The 20,619-nt window shown below is 37.8% G+C and overlaps 1 protein-coding gene across 1 annotated transcript in view; it reads left to right on the plus strand.

Annotated features, from left to right (window-relative positions):
- Positions 1-20,619, plus strand: part of dapk1 (death-associated protein kinase 1) — a 78,328-nt gene that overhangs the window by 30,213 nt on the left and 27,496 nt on the right. The window contains exons 4-13 of the mRNA XM_053480848.1: positions 1,928-2,066; positions 2,739-2,868; positions 4,383-4,431; positions 4,534-4,560; positions 5,921-6,073; positions 12,003-12,048; positions 12,133-12,222; positions 12,402-12,494; positions 16,832-16,951; positions 19,970-20,068. Coding sequence (XP_053336823.1) covers positions 1,928-2,066; positions 2,739-2,868; positions 4,383-4,431; positions 4,534-4,560; positions 5,921-6,073; positions 12,003-12,048; positions 12,133-12,222; positions 12,402-12,494; positions 16,832-16,951; positions 19,970-20,068 — 946 coding nt within the window. The remainder of the gene's footprint in view (positions 1-1,927; positions 2,067-2,738; positions 2,869-4,382; positions 4,432-4,533; positions 4,561-5,920; positions 6,074-12,002; positions 12,049-12,132; positions 12,223-12,401; positions 12,495-16,831; positions 16,952-19,969; positions 20,069-20,619) is intronic.

The following is a 20,619-nucleotide window of genomic DNA, read 5'->3' on the forward strand; positions in this document are numbered from 1 at the left end:
TGAACTGTTACTGCCTACGCCCTAAAACATTGAGAATGCTTCCACACCACTGTCTCCTATCTGTAAGGAAATAAGCTTTAGTTTTCTGCTAGAAGGTTGAACAGAAACCTGTGTGAGGTTATTGTTTTTGTAGTGGCATGAGTTTTGGCTACCGCAGCTGGACATCAACATGAACAACCCAAATCATTGCCAAAACTGCATAAGTCAGGATTACATGTTAGCCAGCATTTTTGATTCTCAAACCTACACATTCACAGATATTGTCTTATCTGATGCCATTTTTTTTTTTTTTTAATATCGTAGAATATATTGTATAGATATTAATATATAAGGGAACTTTTAATGTCAAAACAGGACTTGACGGTGCAGAATAACAGAACACAGCTATGAGAGTAGAAATAACCTTTATTTCTCAATATAATCCCCCGCTGCATTAGAGCACTTATCCCAGTGTTTCACTAGTGCTTGGATACCATCAAGGGACAAAGTTCTAGTACATCGGAACCTTGAATGGACTTCTTGCTTCCTGTCTGAAACGCTGGCCTCCCAGGAACTCCTGTAACCCCCTAAATATGTAAAGCGAGTTCAGGAATGTACGGGGGATGTGCCATTTACTGCCTGGCCAAAAAAAAACACCCCTATTTCAAAATGATCACAATATTAACCTGCATTAAGCTATGAAAACAGTGGAATTGGCTTAAGAAAAGTCTGACATTCTGACAGGAACATAATGTTAAGTTGTCAACTTCACAGAAGAAATGTAGTCGGAAAAAATAATGAATGACCATGGTGACTTAAACTATAAAAGAATAAAGGCATTTGAGAACTCAGGATTGGAACTAAACTGCTGTTTGTCCATAAGACAACCACTTGTTATTGAGACTAATCAGAACAAAAGGGTACAGTTTCTCAAGCAGAACAAAGATTAGAACTTAGATGGTCAACATTGTGACAATAAATTGAAGTCAGCTGATGACCTGAATGTACTGAATGACCAGGTTATCACACCAGTGGAGTTTTTCCTCTCTGATTCCACAGGCTTATTTCAGGATTGTGAAAGAATGGTTCTGGGAGCATGAGGAGTCTTTTTCACACCTGATTTGGCCACCACATTGTCCACCGTACATCTATCGATTTTTATCATGTGCAACATTTTTGGAGTGGGCAGGCAGTGTATAGTTATAGTATTTTGTGTACCAAATTATGAAGTCACCATCCTGCTTTTGGTTTACATCAAAGAGCTGGGAGCTGATCCTCCATACTTGATTCCATTGTGATGATTACAGCGATTCAACATCAAACCTGGAGTGGATTCATCACAAAACATGATTTGTCTTGCGCGAACATGGCAAACTAATTGAATAAATCTAGTTTTTAAATGTTTCACTTAGCAAGACATGCGGTGGATGTTAACCTTTAATTTGGAGTTGATCGAATCAAAGGTAGTTCAAATAGATTGTGTCCAATAAATTCAATCTGTGGCAATCAGTTAAAGTTGAAGTTAAAGTAGCGTTAAGTCTGTGACTGTTTTTCATCAGTTTCACTATATTGTAGCTAATTACTTTTTTTGTTATTTATTTAGTTAAATAAATATTTTGTAGAACTCATTTTTGAGTGTTTTATATCTTATTAAATAGAATCATTAAGAGAATGAGCAGTTGTGAAAGTTAATATTGTTCAGACGTAGTGTGTTGTTCTAAGCGTCTCTAGCCTTCAAAGAGTTGTCAGATTACTGTCTTGGACATGTTTCATGCAGCTTGGCAGCTCACAATGTTGATTCCTAAATCCTGTACTGACCGTTCCTTTTTTCTTTTTTTTTTAAACATATAACATTCTTAAATTTCACTTCGCCGTAGACCGGTTATTTGAGAGCTGGCTCCTCTGAACTGGAGTACCTCTTTGACAAGCGTTTTCCCTGTGTTTTCAGTGTGGCAGGTGGAGAGCTCTTCGACTTCTTGGCTGAGAAGGAGTCTCTCAGCGAGGAAGAGGCCACTGAGTTTCTCAAACAGATCCTGGATGGCGTCAACTACCTGCACTCCAAGCATATTGCCCACTTCGACCTGAAGGTATGGAGCTGCAACATTTCTAACTGGATCAGCCAATGTTGCTTTGTACCTGATGACTTTGTGTGGTTGGCGTTAGTGTAGTAGAGTTGCGACATCTATGAGAATGCATAATGATGTGTGACTTTTTTTTCCCCATGGTTGCAGTCCCTTCACCTAGTATAACCCGTAATCATTTGACAAATCAAACCATATCACTTCTGAGCTAAAAAAAAAAAAAAAAAAAGCTAACATATTAAGCAACATAAACTTTCTACTGATTTCCATGATACTTTTAACCATGCTGTTATCGCCTGTCTAATAAGATATGCCTAAAATCTAAGAGAATTTCCTAACATGTCATTTTATTTAAGTCAGTAAAGCTTTTAAGAGATTAGTCTATGAATAATGCATTCCAAAAGAAAGTATAATTCCCATGGAATGTCCAGACAGAGATGCTTTTCTGCTAAGCTCAGATATTGCTCTGCTTTCTAGGCAACGCTTTTGTAGTTTTGCATGTGATTTCCATGTGTTATGGTGTATTTCCTGATTCTTTGTCTTGCACACTCTTTCACTTTGGATCTTTTAATGTTTTTTTTCTCTTTTCTTCTCTCCCTTACTTGCTGATTTTTTTTTTCTGCAGAAAAGCAGTGCTGATCACAATGACATGAACTTTTCTTTTCTTTTTCTCTCCAGCCGGAAAACATCATGCTGCTGAATAGGAACGTGCCTCACCCACGCATTAAGCTCATCGACTTCGGCCTGGCACACAAGATCGACTTTAGCAACGATTTTAAAAACATTTTCGGCACTCCGGAGTTCGTCGGTTAGTCTTTTCAGTAATTGAGCGAAGTTGCAATTCCTAATTCCATCCAATTTTCTCTCCACTCCCTTCTATCGTAATCCAAACCAAAAGTCTGACATAACTACACAGAATTAAAGTGGATCAAATCCCGATGTCCTGGAACATCTCTGTGGTTCAAATGAGGACACATTGGCCATGTTCTGGATATTAACTCAGGCTTCGAGTCAGGCTTTGCCTCACAGTCTATACAGTCTGCTCCAAACCTCATAAATGTCTTGTTCTACCCATGAGTCAACTCTGTTTGGTTTTGGAGCTGTAGCTGTAGCCCCACCCTCCCCCCGCATGCTGTTTCTCTGGAACGTCAGCCAGCTTTGCTTGAATGGCAGCCAACATAGCTGCCGGGTGTGATGAGACAGCAGAGCTAATAGAGAGACCATTATCTCCCAGATTAACTGAGGAGTGGTATCGCTACCTAATGTACCATTACAACATAAATACAACAAACTGCAATATTTACCTTAAATGTTTTTCCTATGTAAAGGCCTATGTAACTTCTTTTTCAAACTTTTCACTCTTCATACCTTTTTAAGTCCAGGTTTAAGAGTAATATTTAAAAAAAATATTCTGTAGATAAGACTGTACCTGGAATGCATTCGTATGAAAATCCAACACCTTGTAATAGCCGCTTCTGAAATTATAGATTACTGTTTTGAGGAAATTTTTTTTTAATTGAAAACATGTTGATTATTTTTAGAGTTCATGCTCTAATTCAAATCTCGAACAATTTCAACAGCTGCCCTGAAACTTTGATTATAATAGCAAATTCTGTGCCAGCCTCCAACCTATATTGTCAAAACCGCTCATCCTATATAGTGTCTTATGGGACCTGGAAACTGTCCCAGGGAACTTGCGGTACACTCTGGTTGGGGTGCCAACCCATCACCCATCACGGGGCACAAGCACACACATTCACACACCTAATCACACACAACCTAATTTGGAAACGCCAGTCAACCTACAATGCATGTCTTTGGATTGTTGGTGGAGACCAGTATGTACATGAAGTAAACCCGCCAAGCATGGGGAAAGCATGCAAAATTCACACAAATGGAGGTGATATTATAACCCCTATTTCTGGAGGTGTGAGAGGACAGTGCTAACCATTAGGCCACCATGCCACCTCTATGACGATATATGCTCCTTTTTTATGCATGTACTGATTAAGTTTTGGATACTCACTCGGTACTCTGGTTAGACATTTCCACTGTACTGGACTTTCCCTACATATGATGAGTTCATAGGAAGACTTACTTTTTATTTAGAATCAGCTCGTACACACCGTATACTGTGTCTCCGTTTTCGTCATTCACACATCAGAAACTGAAATTTCCCCCCTTTTCTTATTAAATGACTCATTTCACAGTTCCTATATTACAGTGTGAATAACTGAAGCCCCCACCCTTTCACCACTGAGTTGAATGTTGCAGACATCAATGTCAGACGTTTTGGTTTAAAATATCTCTCTGTTTTTGCAGCTCCAGAAGTGGTAAACTATGAGCCACTGGGCCTTGAGGCAGACATGTGGTGAGGAAAAGAAAAAAAAAAACCCTTTACAACAAAATGAGCTCAGATTATTTATATTTAATTATCTTATCATTAATGAGTTTTCATTCTTCTTTTTTCCAGGAGTGTTGGTGTGATTACTTACATATTGTAAGTATTTCATTATGACAGTGGTAAAAGAAAGCATTGTCTTTAGGCATTGAGTAGCTTTGTGATTCGTGTGTTTTATTTTTATAAAACAGAGCTATTCATTTTGGGTTTTTTTTTTCAAGTATGAAGGATAACCGCAGATTAATTAGTGATGGAATGTATACAAATGTATAATGATGAGGATGATGATGATGATAAAAAAAATGGTATACCATAGTATAATGTGCGACATCACATTGGCGTGTTTCTGTGTTTGGTGACTTAATTTAAACAGTGGAAACTGGCTGCAGCTGGAGATAAGGTCCAATGAGTAGTGGTGGGAACTGTACGTCTCTCCACCTCTAATGCAAACAGTATTGATAAGGCTCTCTGAGCAGAGGACATTCCTGCAGTGACCTGTAGATTATAAATGAAGGTTTTTCGTTTCATGTGCTTCTCCTCCTTGTCCTTGCTCTGTCCTAGCTATTCTTGTTGTCATGTCACCTTCTCTTTCTCTCAGCCTTTGTTTGGTCTGTTTCAACTGACATCCCGATTCTTTCTTTTCCTGCCTACCCAGACAAGGTTCAATTCCAAAACAGTTCAAACACGAAGAGTTTTCTTTTTCTCTCTGTCTCTCAGCCGCCGCTCTTCTCCCATCCCACACTGCTGTCAGTGACATGCTAAAAATAGAGTCACACATCAGGCTGTTATCATTCCCACCTCTGTTTGCATCCACACCTTTCTTTCCTTTGTCGTCTTTTTACTTCCTGACTGAAACCATTGGGAATCCCTTTAATTGGTAGTTTTCTGTCGTACAGCTGTACTGAAAATGTAACCATTCATTTATAGTTTGCCATAAAGCGCCAAGACGTTCGTCTAACCTTAAAACAGAGACATTTTTAAATGCAAGTTAGCTCTTTATTTAGCAACAGGAGCAATCTAGAATCATTTAGATGCCTGTAATGTAAAAGACTCACCTTGCTGTATGACATGCATGCTTTGAATTCCTCATCATATTAGATTCCTGAAAGAACCAAGCAGGTTTTAGATTGATTCTCATTCGTCCTACTAACTCTCTCTGCTTATATTCTGATATTACTGTAGTATCACACCAGGCTACTAAGCATTTCATGCATATGTCTTATTTCATAGTTTTAAAATCTCCAGTATTGTTCAAGAATGTAAAAAATAAATCTAAATGTGTGTCCAAACTTTTGACTGGTACTGTAGGTTTTGAGTTTCTCCAAGTTTAAGCATTAATGACTTGCCTTTTAGCACTCCTTCACCTGAACGTTAATTACACAAAGGGTGAGTGCTTTAATGTATTCTAGAAAATCTGGAGCAAACAATGAATAATAACGGATGTTTTTTCGTCTCGTAGATTAAGCGGCGCTTCCCCATTTCTGGGGGAGAACAAACAGGAGACTCTGGCCAACGTGTCGGCGGTGGACTACGAATTCGATGAGGAATATTTCAGCCACACCAGCGCTCTGGCCAAAGACTTCATCGCACGGCTCCTTATCAAAGACCCGAAGTAAGGGCCAAATTAATTTACAGAGTAATGTCTAATTGATTCTGGACTGAATGCTACCATGGAGTTATGACATATAATTGGCTTACCATTTTAAAATGTTGGGGTTGGAACTAAATGGTTAAAATCTCTATGTATTGACAAGTGTGTGAATAATCTAATAATAAACATATTTAATAGAACACTTGACATTAGTTACAACAGAGGATGGCAGAAGTACCGTTAACCGGAATTTGGTTATGCTGTATTTTCTTTGTTAAATACGTTCAAGGTTTATTTTGGAGCCAAAAAATAACAGAAAGAGTACCTGATGATTATCTAATTACCTACTGGATTACCTGATACTTTGTCACATAGATAGAAGTAACTTAGCAATTGGCATAATTACCAGTTACCTCAGATGTTGTACAAATGCGATTCTTCCTCATTTAATGGCGTTAGCTTGATTTAGTGCTTCTGTTGCATAAAAGATGATTCTATGAGAGAGGCTAGGCTTTATGCTTCAAATAACTAATAATGACATTTCCAGAATCCTGATTAATAGCTACCCATAGCAAGATTTTGGTGTTCAGAATGAACTTTTTCTTGTATCATGAGACTGAATTGAGCTGTCTTATTACTACTAGCTCAACTTGACTTTTCTATTTCTTCTAAAGCTGAGAAACAAAGAGACATAACTAAGACAAAACCTGAGACATACTTGAGACATACTTCATACATTTGAGAAATCTGAAATGTACATGAGGAACAGAACGGCATTTGTAGGAGAAGCCATATGTAAGACAATAATGAGATAAAAGCCAGATAAAAATCAGATGCATGAAACACAAATCAAAAATCAACAGCATACACTTTAATAAATTTACATTTCACACAATATAACAGACACAAGCCAAATCTGGCAAATCAAGAAATTAAATAATACAAAATGTCCCCCAACCTGACAAAGATATTAACTAACTGTTTTTGGGTTTAACCCTAAATAGCACAAAAGGGAAAGCTAGTGCTCTATGTATGTGTCTCTTTTGGGAGTTGGTGACAAATTATCTGTCGAATTTCAAGGATCAGGTCAATAGGTTTTACATCTTCATTCGTGGGAAGTCCCAGTTTAACTTGAACGACAGTTTCTTACTCAAGAACAAAGCCCAAATAAGTGTGTTTCGCACCATGATGATTAAACATTGCAATAAATCCACAGTTCACGTGTGTGTCGAACCATGGGGCATGACTCGTATGGATCACTGATCTACGCCAATTACTCACATCACTCCTTGAAGGCAAAGTGTTCCCATATTTTGAATTGATTTTTCTTTCCTTGTTGGCTCTCTTTTCATCATCTTGGCTTAAGGTGAACCAAAGCTTCTAAAGAGCAAGATGGTTCACTTGCAAAACCAGTCACGTTGTTGAGCTAAAGAATCGCTGTCTTAATTCTTGTACTGTAGGTTGGCTAAACTATCTAGGTTAATAAACTATCCAATTGTATGATGTTAATAGACTTTGCTCGCAAGTGAACAATCTTGTTGTGTAAAAATTTTGGCTGAATTAAACACAGCCTGGCTAAGAGGGAGTTCGGCTGTTGGAGAGGGGTGTAAAGATTCCCTGCCGTAATGAAAATGGATGTACTGCGTTTATAACACAGAAAAGGAATATGATTGCGAAATAGAGCAAGGTACAACAAAAGCTTAAGCTGTTTGTTTTCGAAATTGTTTAATTGAAATGGTATGAATCACACAGTTTAGACGTGTACAGTAATTTGTTATTAATTTTCTTTTATTGCTATTAAATTGCTATTAATCACACACATTTAGGCATGTAAAAAATGCCGCCCTTTTTCGAAATGACTTTAAAGCCTAAGATATCTAGTTGTGAATCGTTTCATTGGAACACAGTTCTACCCCATTCTATGCATAAACAGCACTGACCTCAGTAATGAGGAACAGTCGGTGGTATATAGACAGGAACCAGCTGAATGTGCAGAAATGAAGGACAATAGCATTTCCTGTTATGGCACTCTGTTTAGTTAATTCTCTGGACTGATTGGTCAGTTTGGCTACTTGCAAACTTCCCTCATTTAGTTCCACTTCATGTTGTGTTGACCGTATTAAAACCTCATATTTCTTGTGTGAGAATCGAAACAACTTTTGTGGAAGTCATGATCTCGATAGGAACTTTGACTACAAACATGTGGCTTTAACCGAAAATCGCTTGGGAATCCATTAATAGTGATGTGTGATTGTTTCCGAAACAATATGGTTTGCTCAGTGGTACAGTGTAAACGATCGGTTTGACTCTTGGGACATGACCTGTTGACCTGTTTTATTTATTATATTTATAAGTTTTATTTAGAGGTGTGAAGTTTTATGAAGCACTTCTCAGGTGGCGTCTTGTGTTAAACATTATACTGTAAGCACTTGATAATTAACTGATCAGCTCGACTAGGTATGTTAAACTGGGAAAACACGGGTACAATTGTTTCAGAAACTCTTCCTTGTTGATGTGTCTCTTAACAAACGCAATGTTTATATGTTGACGTGTACCAGATCTACTAACGATGAGAATACCAAACTGGTTAGTTCACTTTTTTTTTCTTTCTTTTTTTTTTTATCTGTGCTATGTGAACTTTATTATACTGAAGAATTTAGTTGTCTAAGGTAATTACATGTTTGTGTGATGACTGGCATATTAAGTTATGAAAGCACAATAAGCAAGTCAGTGTTTGGCTAATAAGATTATACACAGTGCTTTTTTTTAAAAAAAATTCTTTCTTGTAGTAAAACGCAATTTAGTTAGAGGGGTACACAATTCTACAAAATCTTGTGCAATTTACTTGCTCCCAGTTTATCTAAAAAATTGACAGCTGCTTTAAAGCATGGGAAAATATTGCACCAATAATACAGTTTATTAACCTTATTAATTCGTTAAGGTATTTAGAATAGCTCTAAAACTTGTTAACATAATCTTATTATGTGGGACTGATATGAACCAAAATTATATCCCACTGTTTTAGCCTGGATCGCTAAAGCTACACAGTATATATATACAGGTCCTTCTCAAAAAATTAGCATACTGTGATAAAGTTCATTATTTTCTGTAATGTACTGATAAACATTAGACTTTCATATATTTTAGATTCACTACACACAACTGAAGTAGTTCAAGCCTTTTAATTATTTTAATATTGATGATTTTGGCATACAGCTCATGAAAACCCAAAATTCTTATCTCAAAAAATTTGCATATCATGAAAAGGTTCTCTAAACGAGCTATTAACCTAATCATCACTGATCAACAGAAGCAGAAGCGCCTGACCTGGGCTACAGAGAAGCAGCACTGGACTGTTGCTCAGTGGTCCAAATTACTTTTTTCGTATGAAAGCAAATTTTGCATGTCATTCGGAAATCAAGGTGCCAGAGTCTGGAGGAAGACCAAGGAAATGCCAAAATGCCTGAAGTCCAGTGTCAAGTACCCACAGTCAGTGATGGTCTGGGGTGCCATGTCAGCTGCTGGTGTTGGTCCACTATGTTTTATCAAGGGCAGGGTCAATGCAGCTAGCCATCAGGAGATTTAGGAGCACTTCATGCTTCCATCTGCTGAAAAGCTTTATGGAGATAAAGATTTCATTTTTCAGCACGACCTGGTACCTGCTCACAGTGCCAAAACCACTGGCAAATGGATTACTGACCATGGTATTACTGTGCTCAATTAGCCTGCCAACTCTCCTGACCTGAACCCCATAGAGAATCTGTGGGATATTGTAAAGAGAAAGTTGAGAGACGCAAGACCCAACACTCTGGATGAGCTTAAGGCCGCTATCGAAGCATCCTGGGCCTCCATAACACCTCAGCAGTGCCACAGGCTCATTTCTGCAAAAAGGATTCCCGACCAAGTTTTGAGTGCATAACTAAACATAATTATTTGAAGGTTGACTTTCTTTGTATTAAAAACACTTTTCTTTTATTGGTCTGATGAAATATGCTAATTTTTTGAGATAGGAATTTTGGGTTTTCATGAGCTGTATGCCAAAATCATCAATATTAAAACAATTAAAAGGCTTGAACTACTTCAGTTTTGTGTAATGAATCTAAAATATATGAAACCCTAATGTTTATCAGTACATTACAGAAAATAATGAACTTTATCACAATATGCTAATTTTTTTAAACGGACCTGTATATGTATATGTATATATATATATATATATATATATATATATATATATATATATATATACACTATTGCTCAAAAGTCTGTATCATTTTCTAACTCCATGGTGGTTTTTCTACAATGTTAAAGCAATGCTGAAGGCATTCAAAATATGTAATAATCTTCTTTGAACAGTTAATGTTGAGATGTATCTACCACTCATGATCTTTAAAGCCTTTAAACCAGCTCTAATCCAAGGTGCTGTTAATTAGTGATTCTTAAAGCTGGTAACTCTAAATGAACTTCTCCTTAATGGGTTTTGCAAATGCACTTGACAATACTGTTCTTGCAAAAACTTTTCCAGAAAGGCTGACGTGTCTTAAAATAACAACCAACTTTTGTTGTTGTTTTTACATAATTACATAATTATACTGTATGTGTTATAACCAGTATTCTTGTAGAATATAGAGAATAAATCACTAAACAAAAACAAAGAAATTTGAAAGTGATAGCAAACATTTGAGTGGTTGTATGTGTGTGTTTTTGTGTGTGTATAGTGCATCACAATAAATTAGAATATTGCAGAAAAATCAGTGTTTTCAAAATATTAAAATATTTTCTAAGATTAATCAAAAAAGGCATTTATAATACAGCAATGTCCAACTTTTCAAAATTGTTAATTTATGCACTTTTTACTTGGTTGGTCTTTTAGCACAAATTACTGCATCAATGCGGCAGGACATGGATGCGATCTATCTGTTCTACTGCTGAGGCATTATTGAAGAACAGATCACTTTTATTTACATTTATGGCATTTGACAGATGCCCTTATCCAGAGCTACTTACATTTGATTAGATCTGAGCAGAAAAAAATGTATCTTCCCCTTGAAAGTAGCCTATAAATTCTTTATAGGTGTTCAGGTCAGGTGTTTTGACTCGCCAGTCAAGCACAGTATTGATCAGCAAACCAGTTAGTGATGGTATTTTTAAATTTTGGCGTTGTGGGCAGGTGCTAAGTTCTACTGGAAAAGAAAACCAGCATCTCCATAAAGATTGTCATCATACGGAAGCGTGAAATACTCTAAAATCTACTGGTAGATGGCTGTGTTGACTTGATAAAACAGAGTGGACCAACACCAGGAGATGACATCGTACCCCAAATCATCACTGAGTGTTGAAACTTCGCACTTTACTTTAAGCAACTTGCCCTCTGTGCCTCTCCACTCTTCCTCCAGATTCTGGGACCTTGATTTTCAAATTAAATAGAAAATCTACTTTCAGCTGAAAAGAGGTTTTATGACTCTGAAGCTCTTACAGGTTCTGAAATCAGCTTTGTCACACAACCTTCCCAAAAGTTGCGGTCATCCCTGTGGCTTTTGCACCTTTTTTTACCACACTTTTTCTTTCCAGTCAACCTTGCATGAATATTCTTTGATACAGTCGTCTGTGGACATCCAGCACTTTTAGTGATGGCCTTCTGTGGCTTCCCCTCCTTGTGATGGGTGTCGATAATCATCTTCTGGAAAACTACCAAGTCAGCAAGTCTTCTTCATAATTGTGGTTGTGTGTATTGAATTTGAGCGAGAGATACACGACAGTCATAATGTGTGTATATAAAGGTATATATATAACCTTTATATAATTCCACAGTGTATTGTGAACCATTGATCTATAAAGCCACAAACATGCTCTAAAAGCATCATTGATTCCCTTTGGTCCTTTCACTTGTGAGACATGCTGCCTGAAAAGAAAGACCTAAATAGCTCCATTTTTTTTTTATTTACCACAGAAAAAGAATGACAATTCAGGACAGTCTGCAGCATCCATGGATCAAGGTATGTCCATATCTCGGTTTCACGATGTTAGATACTTGCGGCACCATGAAAACCTGGTCATTGAATGTACGTTTCCTTTTTCAGCCAAAAGACACTCAACAAGCACTTAGTCGCAAGGAATCAGCTGTGAATATGGAGAAATTCAAGAAATTTGCAGCACGAAGAAAATGGAAGGTAAACATTATTGCCTTTCAAGATACTGTACAAGAATTTCAAGGGATTTTAGAGTTTTATAATTGGGTTTCATTCACTTTATGACCTCAATCAGATATTAAACTACTATTCCATACACGAGTGCCTATAATTAATAAACATTTCATTAATTCAACTGTTTATTTTTACCTCTCTGGCAGCAATCAGTGCGTCTGATCTCGCTTTGTAACCGGCTCTCCCGCTCCTTCCTGTCCAGAAGCAACATGAGCGTGGCACGTAGTGATGACACACTGGTAAGATGAGAAAAGTTCTACTGCGAATATGAAATTCTTTGATAATCACATCTTTTTTAAGTACATTGTTTGTGTCAGTGTAGTGGTGGGTGTTCTGCATAATTACATCTCTTAAGGAATCTGATTTTATTTCTATTTTTGGCAGATTGCCAAGGTTATGTTCAAAAGTTAGTACTCCTGTTTGAATTTTCTGTATTTTGTATCTGATTGTAGCATGTCTCAGTATTAAGCTAAATACAACCTCAGACAAACAACAAAAAGCTAACAATGTGGGCACTACTAAGCACCTCCCCATCATTCAAAAGATTGTAGATCTACCTTAATCAGCAATAACTAGAATTAATCGTTTCCTGTATGACTCCTGTGTCATCAGTCTCTCACATCGTTGTGGAGGAATTTTGGCCCATTCTACTTCACAACATTGCTTTAGTTCATTGATGATTTTGGACAGTTTTGGACATTTGCACAACTCTTAAGGTCCCATCGCACCATTTCTATTGAGTCGAGGTCTAGACTTTAACTTTTGACCAAGCTTTAGCTGTCTGACAGATTGCTTTACATTTGGGTAGTAGTATACGCAGAGGAGTTCATGGTTGACTAATGACTGCAAGGTGCCCTGGTTCTGCGGCTGCAAAATAAGCCCAAATTATCACATTTACATTTACATTTAGGCATTTGGCAGACGCTCTTATCCAGAGCGACTTACATTTTTATCTCATTACACATCTGAGCAGTTGAGGATTAAGGGCCTTGCTCAAGGGCCCAACAGTGGCAAATTGGTGGTTGTGGGATTTGAACCTGGGATCCTACGAACCGTCCAATGCCTTAACCACTGAGCTACCCCTGACCCTATCACCTGTCTAGCGCAACACTTGACAGTGATCTAGGCATTTACGCCAATTTCACTTTAGTCTCAACTGTCTGTCCGTAGGACATTTTTTTCCATAGTACATAAGTCTTTTTGAGAAGGAGTTGTTGCAAACCTCAGTTGTGCTTCCGTGTTCTCTTTGGACCGAAGAGGTTTTCTCCTGGCAACCCCCTCCAAACAAACCGTACTTCTTCAGTCTTCTTCTAATTGTGCTATAATGGACATTAACAACAGTTAACATGCTGGCCTGAATAGTCTGTTTTATTTTTGTCTGAGCATTGCACGATCTGACCTTGGGGCAAATGTGCTGGCTCATCCGCTCCTGGGAAGATTGGCAACTGTGTGGAACAATGAACTTCAAATTGTTTGGAAATGGTCTCATAACCCTTTGCCGATATACAGTATGTGCAGCAACAGTTGCTTCCCTATAATCATTGCCTATGTCTTTCCCTCTTGGCCTTGTGTTAACATACAAACCTGAATGCCTTAGAGCAGCAAACTGCTAAATCTTATGCTTTTATAGAGGTCTGCACATCTGCGATTGCACCTTCAATTAATCAAGGACTGATTATTAGCAGCAGGGTAATTGGCAGAACCTGGCTGTAACTTATCCTCTTAAATTTTGTGGAAGCAATAAAGGGGTACTTGGTATTGGCCACATGTTTTTTGCTTGTTTGTTTTTTTGTTAAATAAATAATGCCACTGTGAAAAATTATATGGGTATACAGTTGTTAATTTAACTGCCTAGAACTAAGACTTGCTACGATTAGATGATTTTTAAAGTTTTTGCATGGAAACGCAAAAGTATAAGAAGGGGAACTAACTTTTAATCACGGCGACATGTAGTGGTGATGTGTAGTAAAATGCAAATATTTTAACGCTCATTATTAGGATGTTTCTCCACACTCAATCCATGGTTTTGGTTAATAAGTAGGAAATTATTCTGGTTCCGGGTCATAAATAGTAATGCGTAATCCAATACGAAGCCATTTTAATAGTTCCCTGTAACAGGAAGTTAGAAACGGCTCTGAATTTTATTTAGTGTCTCAATAGAAATGTTTATTCTTAATAAACATCAGTCCGAAATTGCTCTGTTCATTTTTAGCTTATGCTTCACACTGAAATACTGGGTACAGCTTCTGCTATTGTCACTCCTACTGCTACTGTTCTTGTTGTTTTTACTTTTGCAGTTGCTACTACTGCTACTGTAACTCTGCTGTAGCTGCTACTACTACTGCTTCTGCTAGTCCCACTGCCAGCACTGCTTCTGCTGATACTGCTGCTGTTACTGTTACTACTACTGCAGCTACTACTACTACTGTTACTACTACTGCTGCTGTTTCTACCACTGCTGCTACTACTGATTCTCCTATTACTAACCCTACTACTGCTGTTACAACTTCTCTTATTACTCATGCTACCATTACTGTTACTACTGCCAGTACTCCTACTACTCCTCCTCCTACTACTACTGTTGTTGCTACTACTCCTACTACTTCTGTTGTTGCTACTACTCCTACTACTACTCCTACTACCACTGCTGATTACTGCTGCTGTTCCTGGTAGTGCGATTACAGCTTCTGCTAGTGTTACTCCTACTGCTATTGCTACTTTTGCAGTTTCTGCTACTATAATTCTGCTATAGCTACTACTGCTGCTTCTGCTAGTCCCACCACCACCACTGCGGCTACTAATACTGTTGCTGTTACTACTACTGCAGTTACTACTACTGTTACTACTACTGCTGTTACTACTGATTCTACTATTACCAACCCTACTACTGCTGTTACTCCTACTACTACCATTACTGTTACTACTGCCGGTACTATTGCTACTACTGCTGTTACTACTCCTCCTATTACTACTAAGCTAACTGCTGTTACTTCTTTACTACTACTACTACTGCTTCGACTATTACTCTACTACTGCTGTTACTACTAATACCGTTGTTACTACTACTTCTACTGCTGTTGCTACTACTACTTCTACGATTATTCTTACTGTTCCTATTGCTACTCCTTATTTTAATAATAATAATAATGGGAATAGTACTGAAGAATAAGGGAAGTACTTTCAGATTTGTAATGATCAAAGTAAATAGTAAAACGTTTTGGGTTTTCTTACATAAACATAAATACATTTAAATGATAATTAAGTGTAAAAACAACTTTGTTTTTAACCCCTGCATCTACTGATCATCCTCGTGATAAAAAAAGGTGTATCCAGGAAATGAGCTCATGTGTTTGTGTGCCGTTGTGTATCTGTGTGTGTGGGTGGATTGATGGACAGGAGTGTGTTTTGCAAAGGAAATGTGCATGTGTCATCAATTCTTCTTGTTAAGTTTTGACACCCATCCTGCTCGCCGTGCAGCATCGAGTAGGTGCTTGTGAAAGATACACAGTTATTACGCTTCGCTCTAGGCCGTAATTTCAACTGCAGAAGACATCACTGTCATCTCGGGTTGCCAAATCCTGCTGTCGTTATGTAACCACTGAGATGTCGCAGCAGCGCTCGTCTGGGCAAATGGGAATAATCCAGTTCAAGCATGTTCAGTAACCGATCTTTCCTGTTGATTTCCAGTGACCTATCTGTGCTCCTGACTTTATAGTAATTAGGGGACTCATATTTATTGTTATTCTGATCGCTCTTAAAGGCAGCATATGAGAGAGAGGACGCATTAAATTAGTCATATTCAGGTCAACTACAACCTCCATAACTCGATTCCATAATGTGTGTGTATTTCGAAGCTGTGGAATGTAGAAGTGTCCGCATGGCTGCTCACATAACCCCCCCCCCCCCCACACCTTTTTTTTAAACACTCATTTTCACACATTCTGCTCATTTCACTTCATCTTCTGCTTTCGCCCTTCTCCTCCGCTTCCACATTCTGTGGCCTGCTTGTCAAGACTGTCAGCTTTTGTTTAAAGGTTGTAAACTCACATAACAGTGTAACCATCATCTAAATCAGTGGAGCACTCCACACACATGCACAAATCCTCACACACACACATGAATTACTTAATAGGATTAGCAGCATGCACTTTTTTTTTGCTTTTTTCGACTGTTCAACGGGAGCACAAAATAAGATTTGGACAAAACTTTGACTGTTAAAGGAGATTTGGCATTGTTTTCCCAGCAGTAGGGCTTTCCAAACATGACAAATCCTGTCATTTGTGTAAAACTTTGTTGTCAGCTCACGTTGGTGAATTGTTTGAACTCGAAACAATTGAGTGGAAGTACAGAATCAGAATCTTAAGTACATTATAGAGTCTTAAACATTTGAAAAACATCTTTTAACTGTCAGTGTGACCATTTAATGGTGAGACGCTACCAATCAGTATTTATTTATTTATTTTAATAATATACTCCACTCTACACTTAATTGCTTAACTGCTGATTTCTTTCACTAGATTGTATACTCCAATATTTTTGAGATTTCATGATGTCATTGTTATTGTTTCCTAAACAGGATGAAGAGGACTCATTTGTAATGAAAGCCATCATCCATGCCATCAATGATGATAATGTCCCAGGTCTGAAGCACCTCTTAGGTTCTTTGACAAGCTACGACATCAACCATCCAAATAAGGTGAGGCAAAAAAAGGCAAAAAAAAAAAAAAAAGGAAATACAGCAGTAAGATGAGTAAACTGTGTAGAATCCTATTCAGGTGTACCTGCTTGGCTTCATTCCAAATAGAGCAGCAGCCAAGGTGAGCTCGATCGACCACCCGATAAGCGTCTCGTTTACACTTCTCGTGACGTCCGAGTCGCCACGCAGTTTTCGTGGAGTCTTTTAAGAGCGAGGCTGTTTCTCAGACTTGTTTGAGTACGAGAAAGCTATTTGAACCGGTTCTGTGCAGTTTCGGTGCATTCTTAATCATGTTGTAGTTGTAGTGTGTGAGGAGGCTTGAGTCGATCTGTAGCTTGGTGTTAATCATTACCTGATTAATCACATCTCGGTGATGTGTGTGTGGGTGGAAAAAAGGTCTAAAAAAGGTCTGCTTGTTCTATAGTGAAAAATCTTTTTTTTAATCTTTTTATATTTTTTAAAACATGCATTTGTTGTTTGCTTTTGTGTTGAAATAGCCGCGTTGAGGTTTGCAGATTGTAATTATTAGCCTCTATCAAGGTTGAATATGAAGTATCACTGTACAACAATAACAAGCAGATTTCATGTCTTCGCTATTAGCGTTATATTTGTGCTTACCTAGAGGCAGTGGTTTACACTACATCCAAAAGGTTCAATATGATTGATGAGAAAGCAATCTATAATAAATTAATTTGCGTGCATGTATCAGGAACATGTAGGATTCGCAGAACACTGACATAACAGAGCAAAATAATGCACAGTACAAAGCTGTTGCATAAGACACCTACTAGCCCACGTGCACACGGCAACAGCAGTAATGTGCTTTATGTGCAAACACGACTTCTCATAGCCAAAACATTGGCCAGTGACTTACTGACACTTTTTGTAAAGGTCATGAAGAGGAGTAAAAACTTTTAGTTTGTAGATGATAATATAGATTATATTTAGTTCTGTTCAAAAGCCTTGAGTCACCTCTCCTTTCCTCATATTAACTTAAATTAAGTTAAATTTAATAAATAGTAAAGTACTTTTTTGTGCTTGAAAATTTTTTTTAATTATGTAAAGCTTTATAGACTGTAATCTTAAAAGAGATCAAAACTTTCTATATGGATGTATTTTTTTTTCTTCTAGATTATTTTTTATTCATAAAAGCATTTTGCTGCAACAGGCTGTGAAGTACCTAAAGTTATACTATTTAAGAACAACCTCAACAGCTACCTCATTTCCCCTCTCATCTGTTTCAACTACTCAGCTTTCAGCAACACCAGTATACTAATCACTCGCCTGACAATCTGCCTTTATCTGCACCTGTTTCTCTCTGGTTCAGGCCTTAATTTTTCTTAAATTCTTTAATTTTTCAACCATTACACGCCGCCCCTGGAGCACAAGGGGTGAAGGATCTTGCCCAAGGGCCCAACAATGATAACCATTGTGGACCTGGAGCTCGAACCACCGACCTTCCGATCAGTAACGGGGCTTTAACACATTAAACCACCACTGCCCCTACAGTGACCTATTTATAGCTGGGAGAACTACTGTATTCCTTTAAAACGACATGAAAAATAAAAGAAAGTATGTCTCTTTGGATGCAAGATATGACGAAATGAGGAATGACTCAAAACTTTTACAGTACTGTTAATTGGCTTGGTTTTCTTTTCCATGCTTTCTGTAATGCTCATATGCTTAACGCAGGATAATAGTTTTTATCTCACTCTATGATACCGTATGCGGCCTTAATAATAATTCCCATAAAGCTAGATAACCAAAGCTTTAGCTATGTCAGCATTCTCAGCCTGCTTTTATTAGTTTAAAGGCAAGCTGGCTGACTTTGTTAACTTTGTTTTTGTTATACTGAAAACTAACCAAAAGGGTTAATCATCATGGCATGGTGATGACAAATGTGGCTAATGTAACTTTAAAAGCACAGGGTCAAAATATATATACATCACTCATCGTTATGTCATTATGGCGTCGTGTTTCCTGTTTAGAAGAACATTTTACCGGGTAAAAATGCTACCAAGCAGGATTTCATGCGAATTCAGGAAACACTACAGAAAATCTTTTAGAAGTGCTCGTGTTTGTGTTACTTCATTAGTTTGACATACCAGACAAATTCTATCAACATAACGCTGATTCTATGCCAAATTGACAAACGCAGCCTTAGTGTCAGATAAGACATTTTAAAATAAGGCGTAATAAATGTTTACGTAGCACCATGTCAGCTGTCATGAAGAATTTCTGTTGGTGTTATTACTGCTACCATTCGTCAAATCTTACTTTGTAGGTCTAGTTTTTAGCTTTAAAGTAATAATTTACGATATTGTGTCCATATATCCGTATGCTTATTGCATTTTTACTCTAAGTGCATATAAAAATGCTTAGGTGTTATTCTGCATCATCTATTCAGTATTCATGGTTTTCCCAGTGATTTGTTGGATATAAATATTTTGCGTATTGGGAAATTCAGATGAACATTCGCTGTAACATGAGATTATCTGTCACATGTACAGTAAAATTGAACAAGCTTCTTGCTGTTTGCTTGGAGATGCTGCAGAAGTGATTGTGTCTGTCTTTAAGGAGAAAGAAAAAGATGTGAGGGGGCGGTGAGGAAACGCTAATCTATCCACCAGAGTAAGAAGCGAGGCTCCTTGTTGTTGTTGATTGCCGCGCTTGGAGCTGTCCATTTGTGCGTTTGTGCGCTCACACTCTCTAAAGAGCATTCCCACGACTCATGCATTAATGCATGCCAAAGAATCACCTCCAGTCACATATAAACAGCTGTAAACGTGGGCGACGGAGAAAGAGCATAGAAGCCGAGTTCAGCAGAAAGCCTGCTTTCCGCAATTATACCCGCAATGCAAACATGGTAGAATGATAAAGCCTGGTTTGAATGGCAGAGTACCAAGACCGACTCTGATTAATTGTGTGTTTAATACCTGTCTTGCTATGAGGAACTGCTGAAACCTCACGTGAGCTTAATTAAGCTATACTGTTTCTTTCTGTATGTGTGTGCTTCAGCATGGAACGCCTCCACTCCTGATCGCAGCTGGCTGTGGAAACATTCAGATCATAGACGTGTTGATAAGAAAAGGAGCAGAGATGCAAGCCCTTGACAAGGTTTGTCCCCATCACATTGCTTAGTGGGTTTTAATTGCAATAAGAATCCAAAACACACTCATGAATTATATCTTGGGTTATGTACACAATTTTTTTAGGCCACAGATCTTAAATATTTTTCAGGTCGTATTTGAGTCACTTTCGTACATGGTCCTAGATGAAGATACATCTTCGATGCATGGTCATACAACTTGTATGAGAAGGTGTAGATTTCAACAGAATTCAAAGATCGATTTGCACATCCCCATTTGAGTCAGATAAAAGTCACTTTTATGACTGTGAACCGTCATGACATGCAAATGCAAAATGACATGAGCTGCAAATAATCAGAAATGAATAAATGTGGCTTGCAATGTGAATATAGCCTCAGTGTATTCTTGTTGTTGGCTGACTTTTATAATGGGCTTAATTAAAGATTATTAAAGATCTACTTACCTGTTTAAAATGCTAGGACTATATAAGGAGTAGGTAGTGTCCTAAATTTCATGAGCCAATCAGAATTTGTGTAAAGGTATCATCAGGAAAGTCCAGAGGGGTCCAGAGGTCTAGAA

The sequence above is a fragment of the Clarias gariepinus genome, chromosome 21, assembly GCF_024256425.1.
Source record: "Clarias gariepinus isolate MV-2021 ecotype Netherlands chromosome 21, CGAR_prim_01v2, whole genome shotgun sequence".
NCBI lineage: Eukaryota > Metazoa > Chordata > Actinopteri > Siluriformes > Clariidae > Clarias > Clarias gariepinus.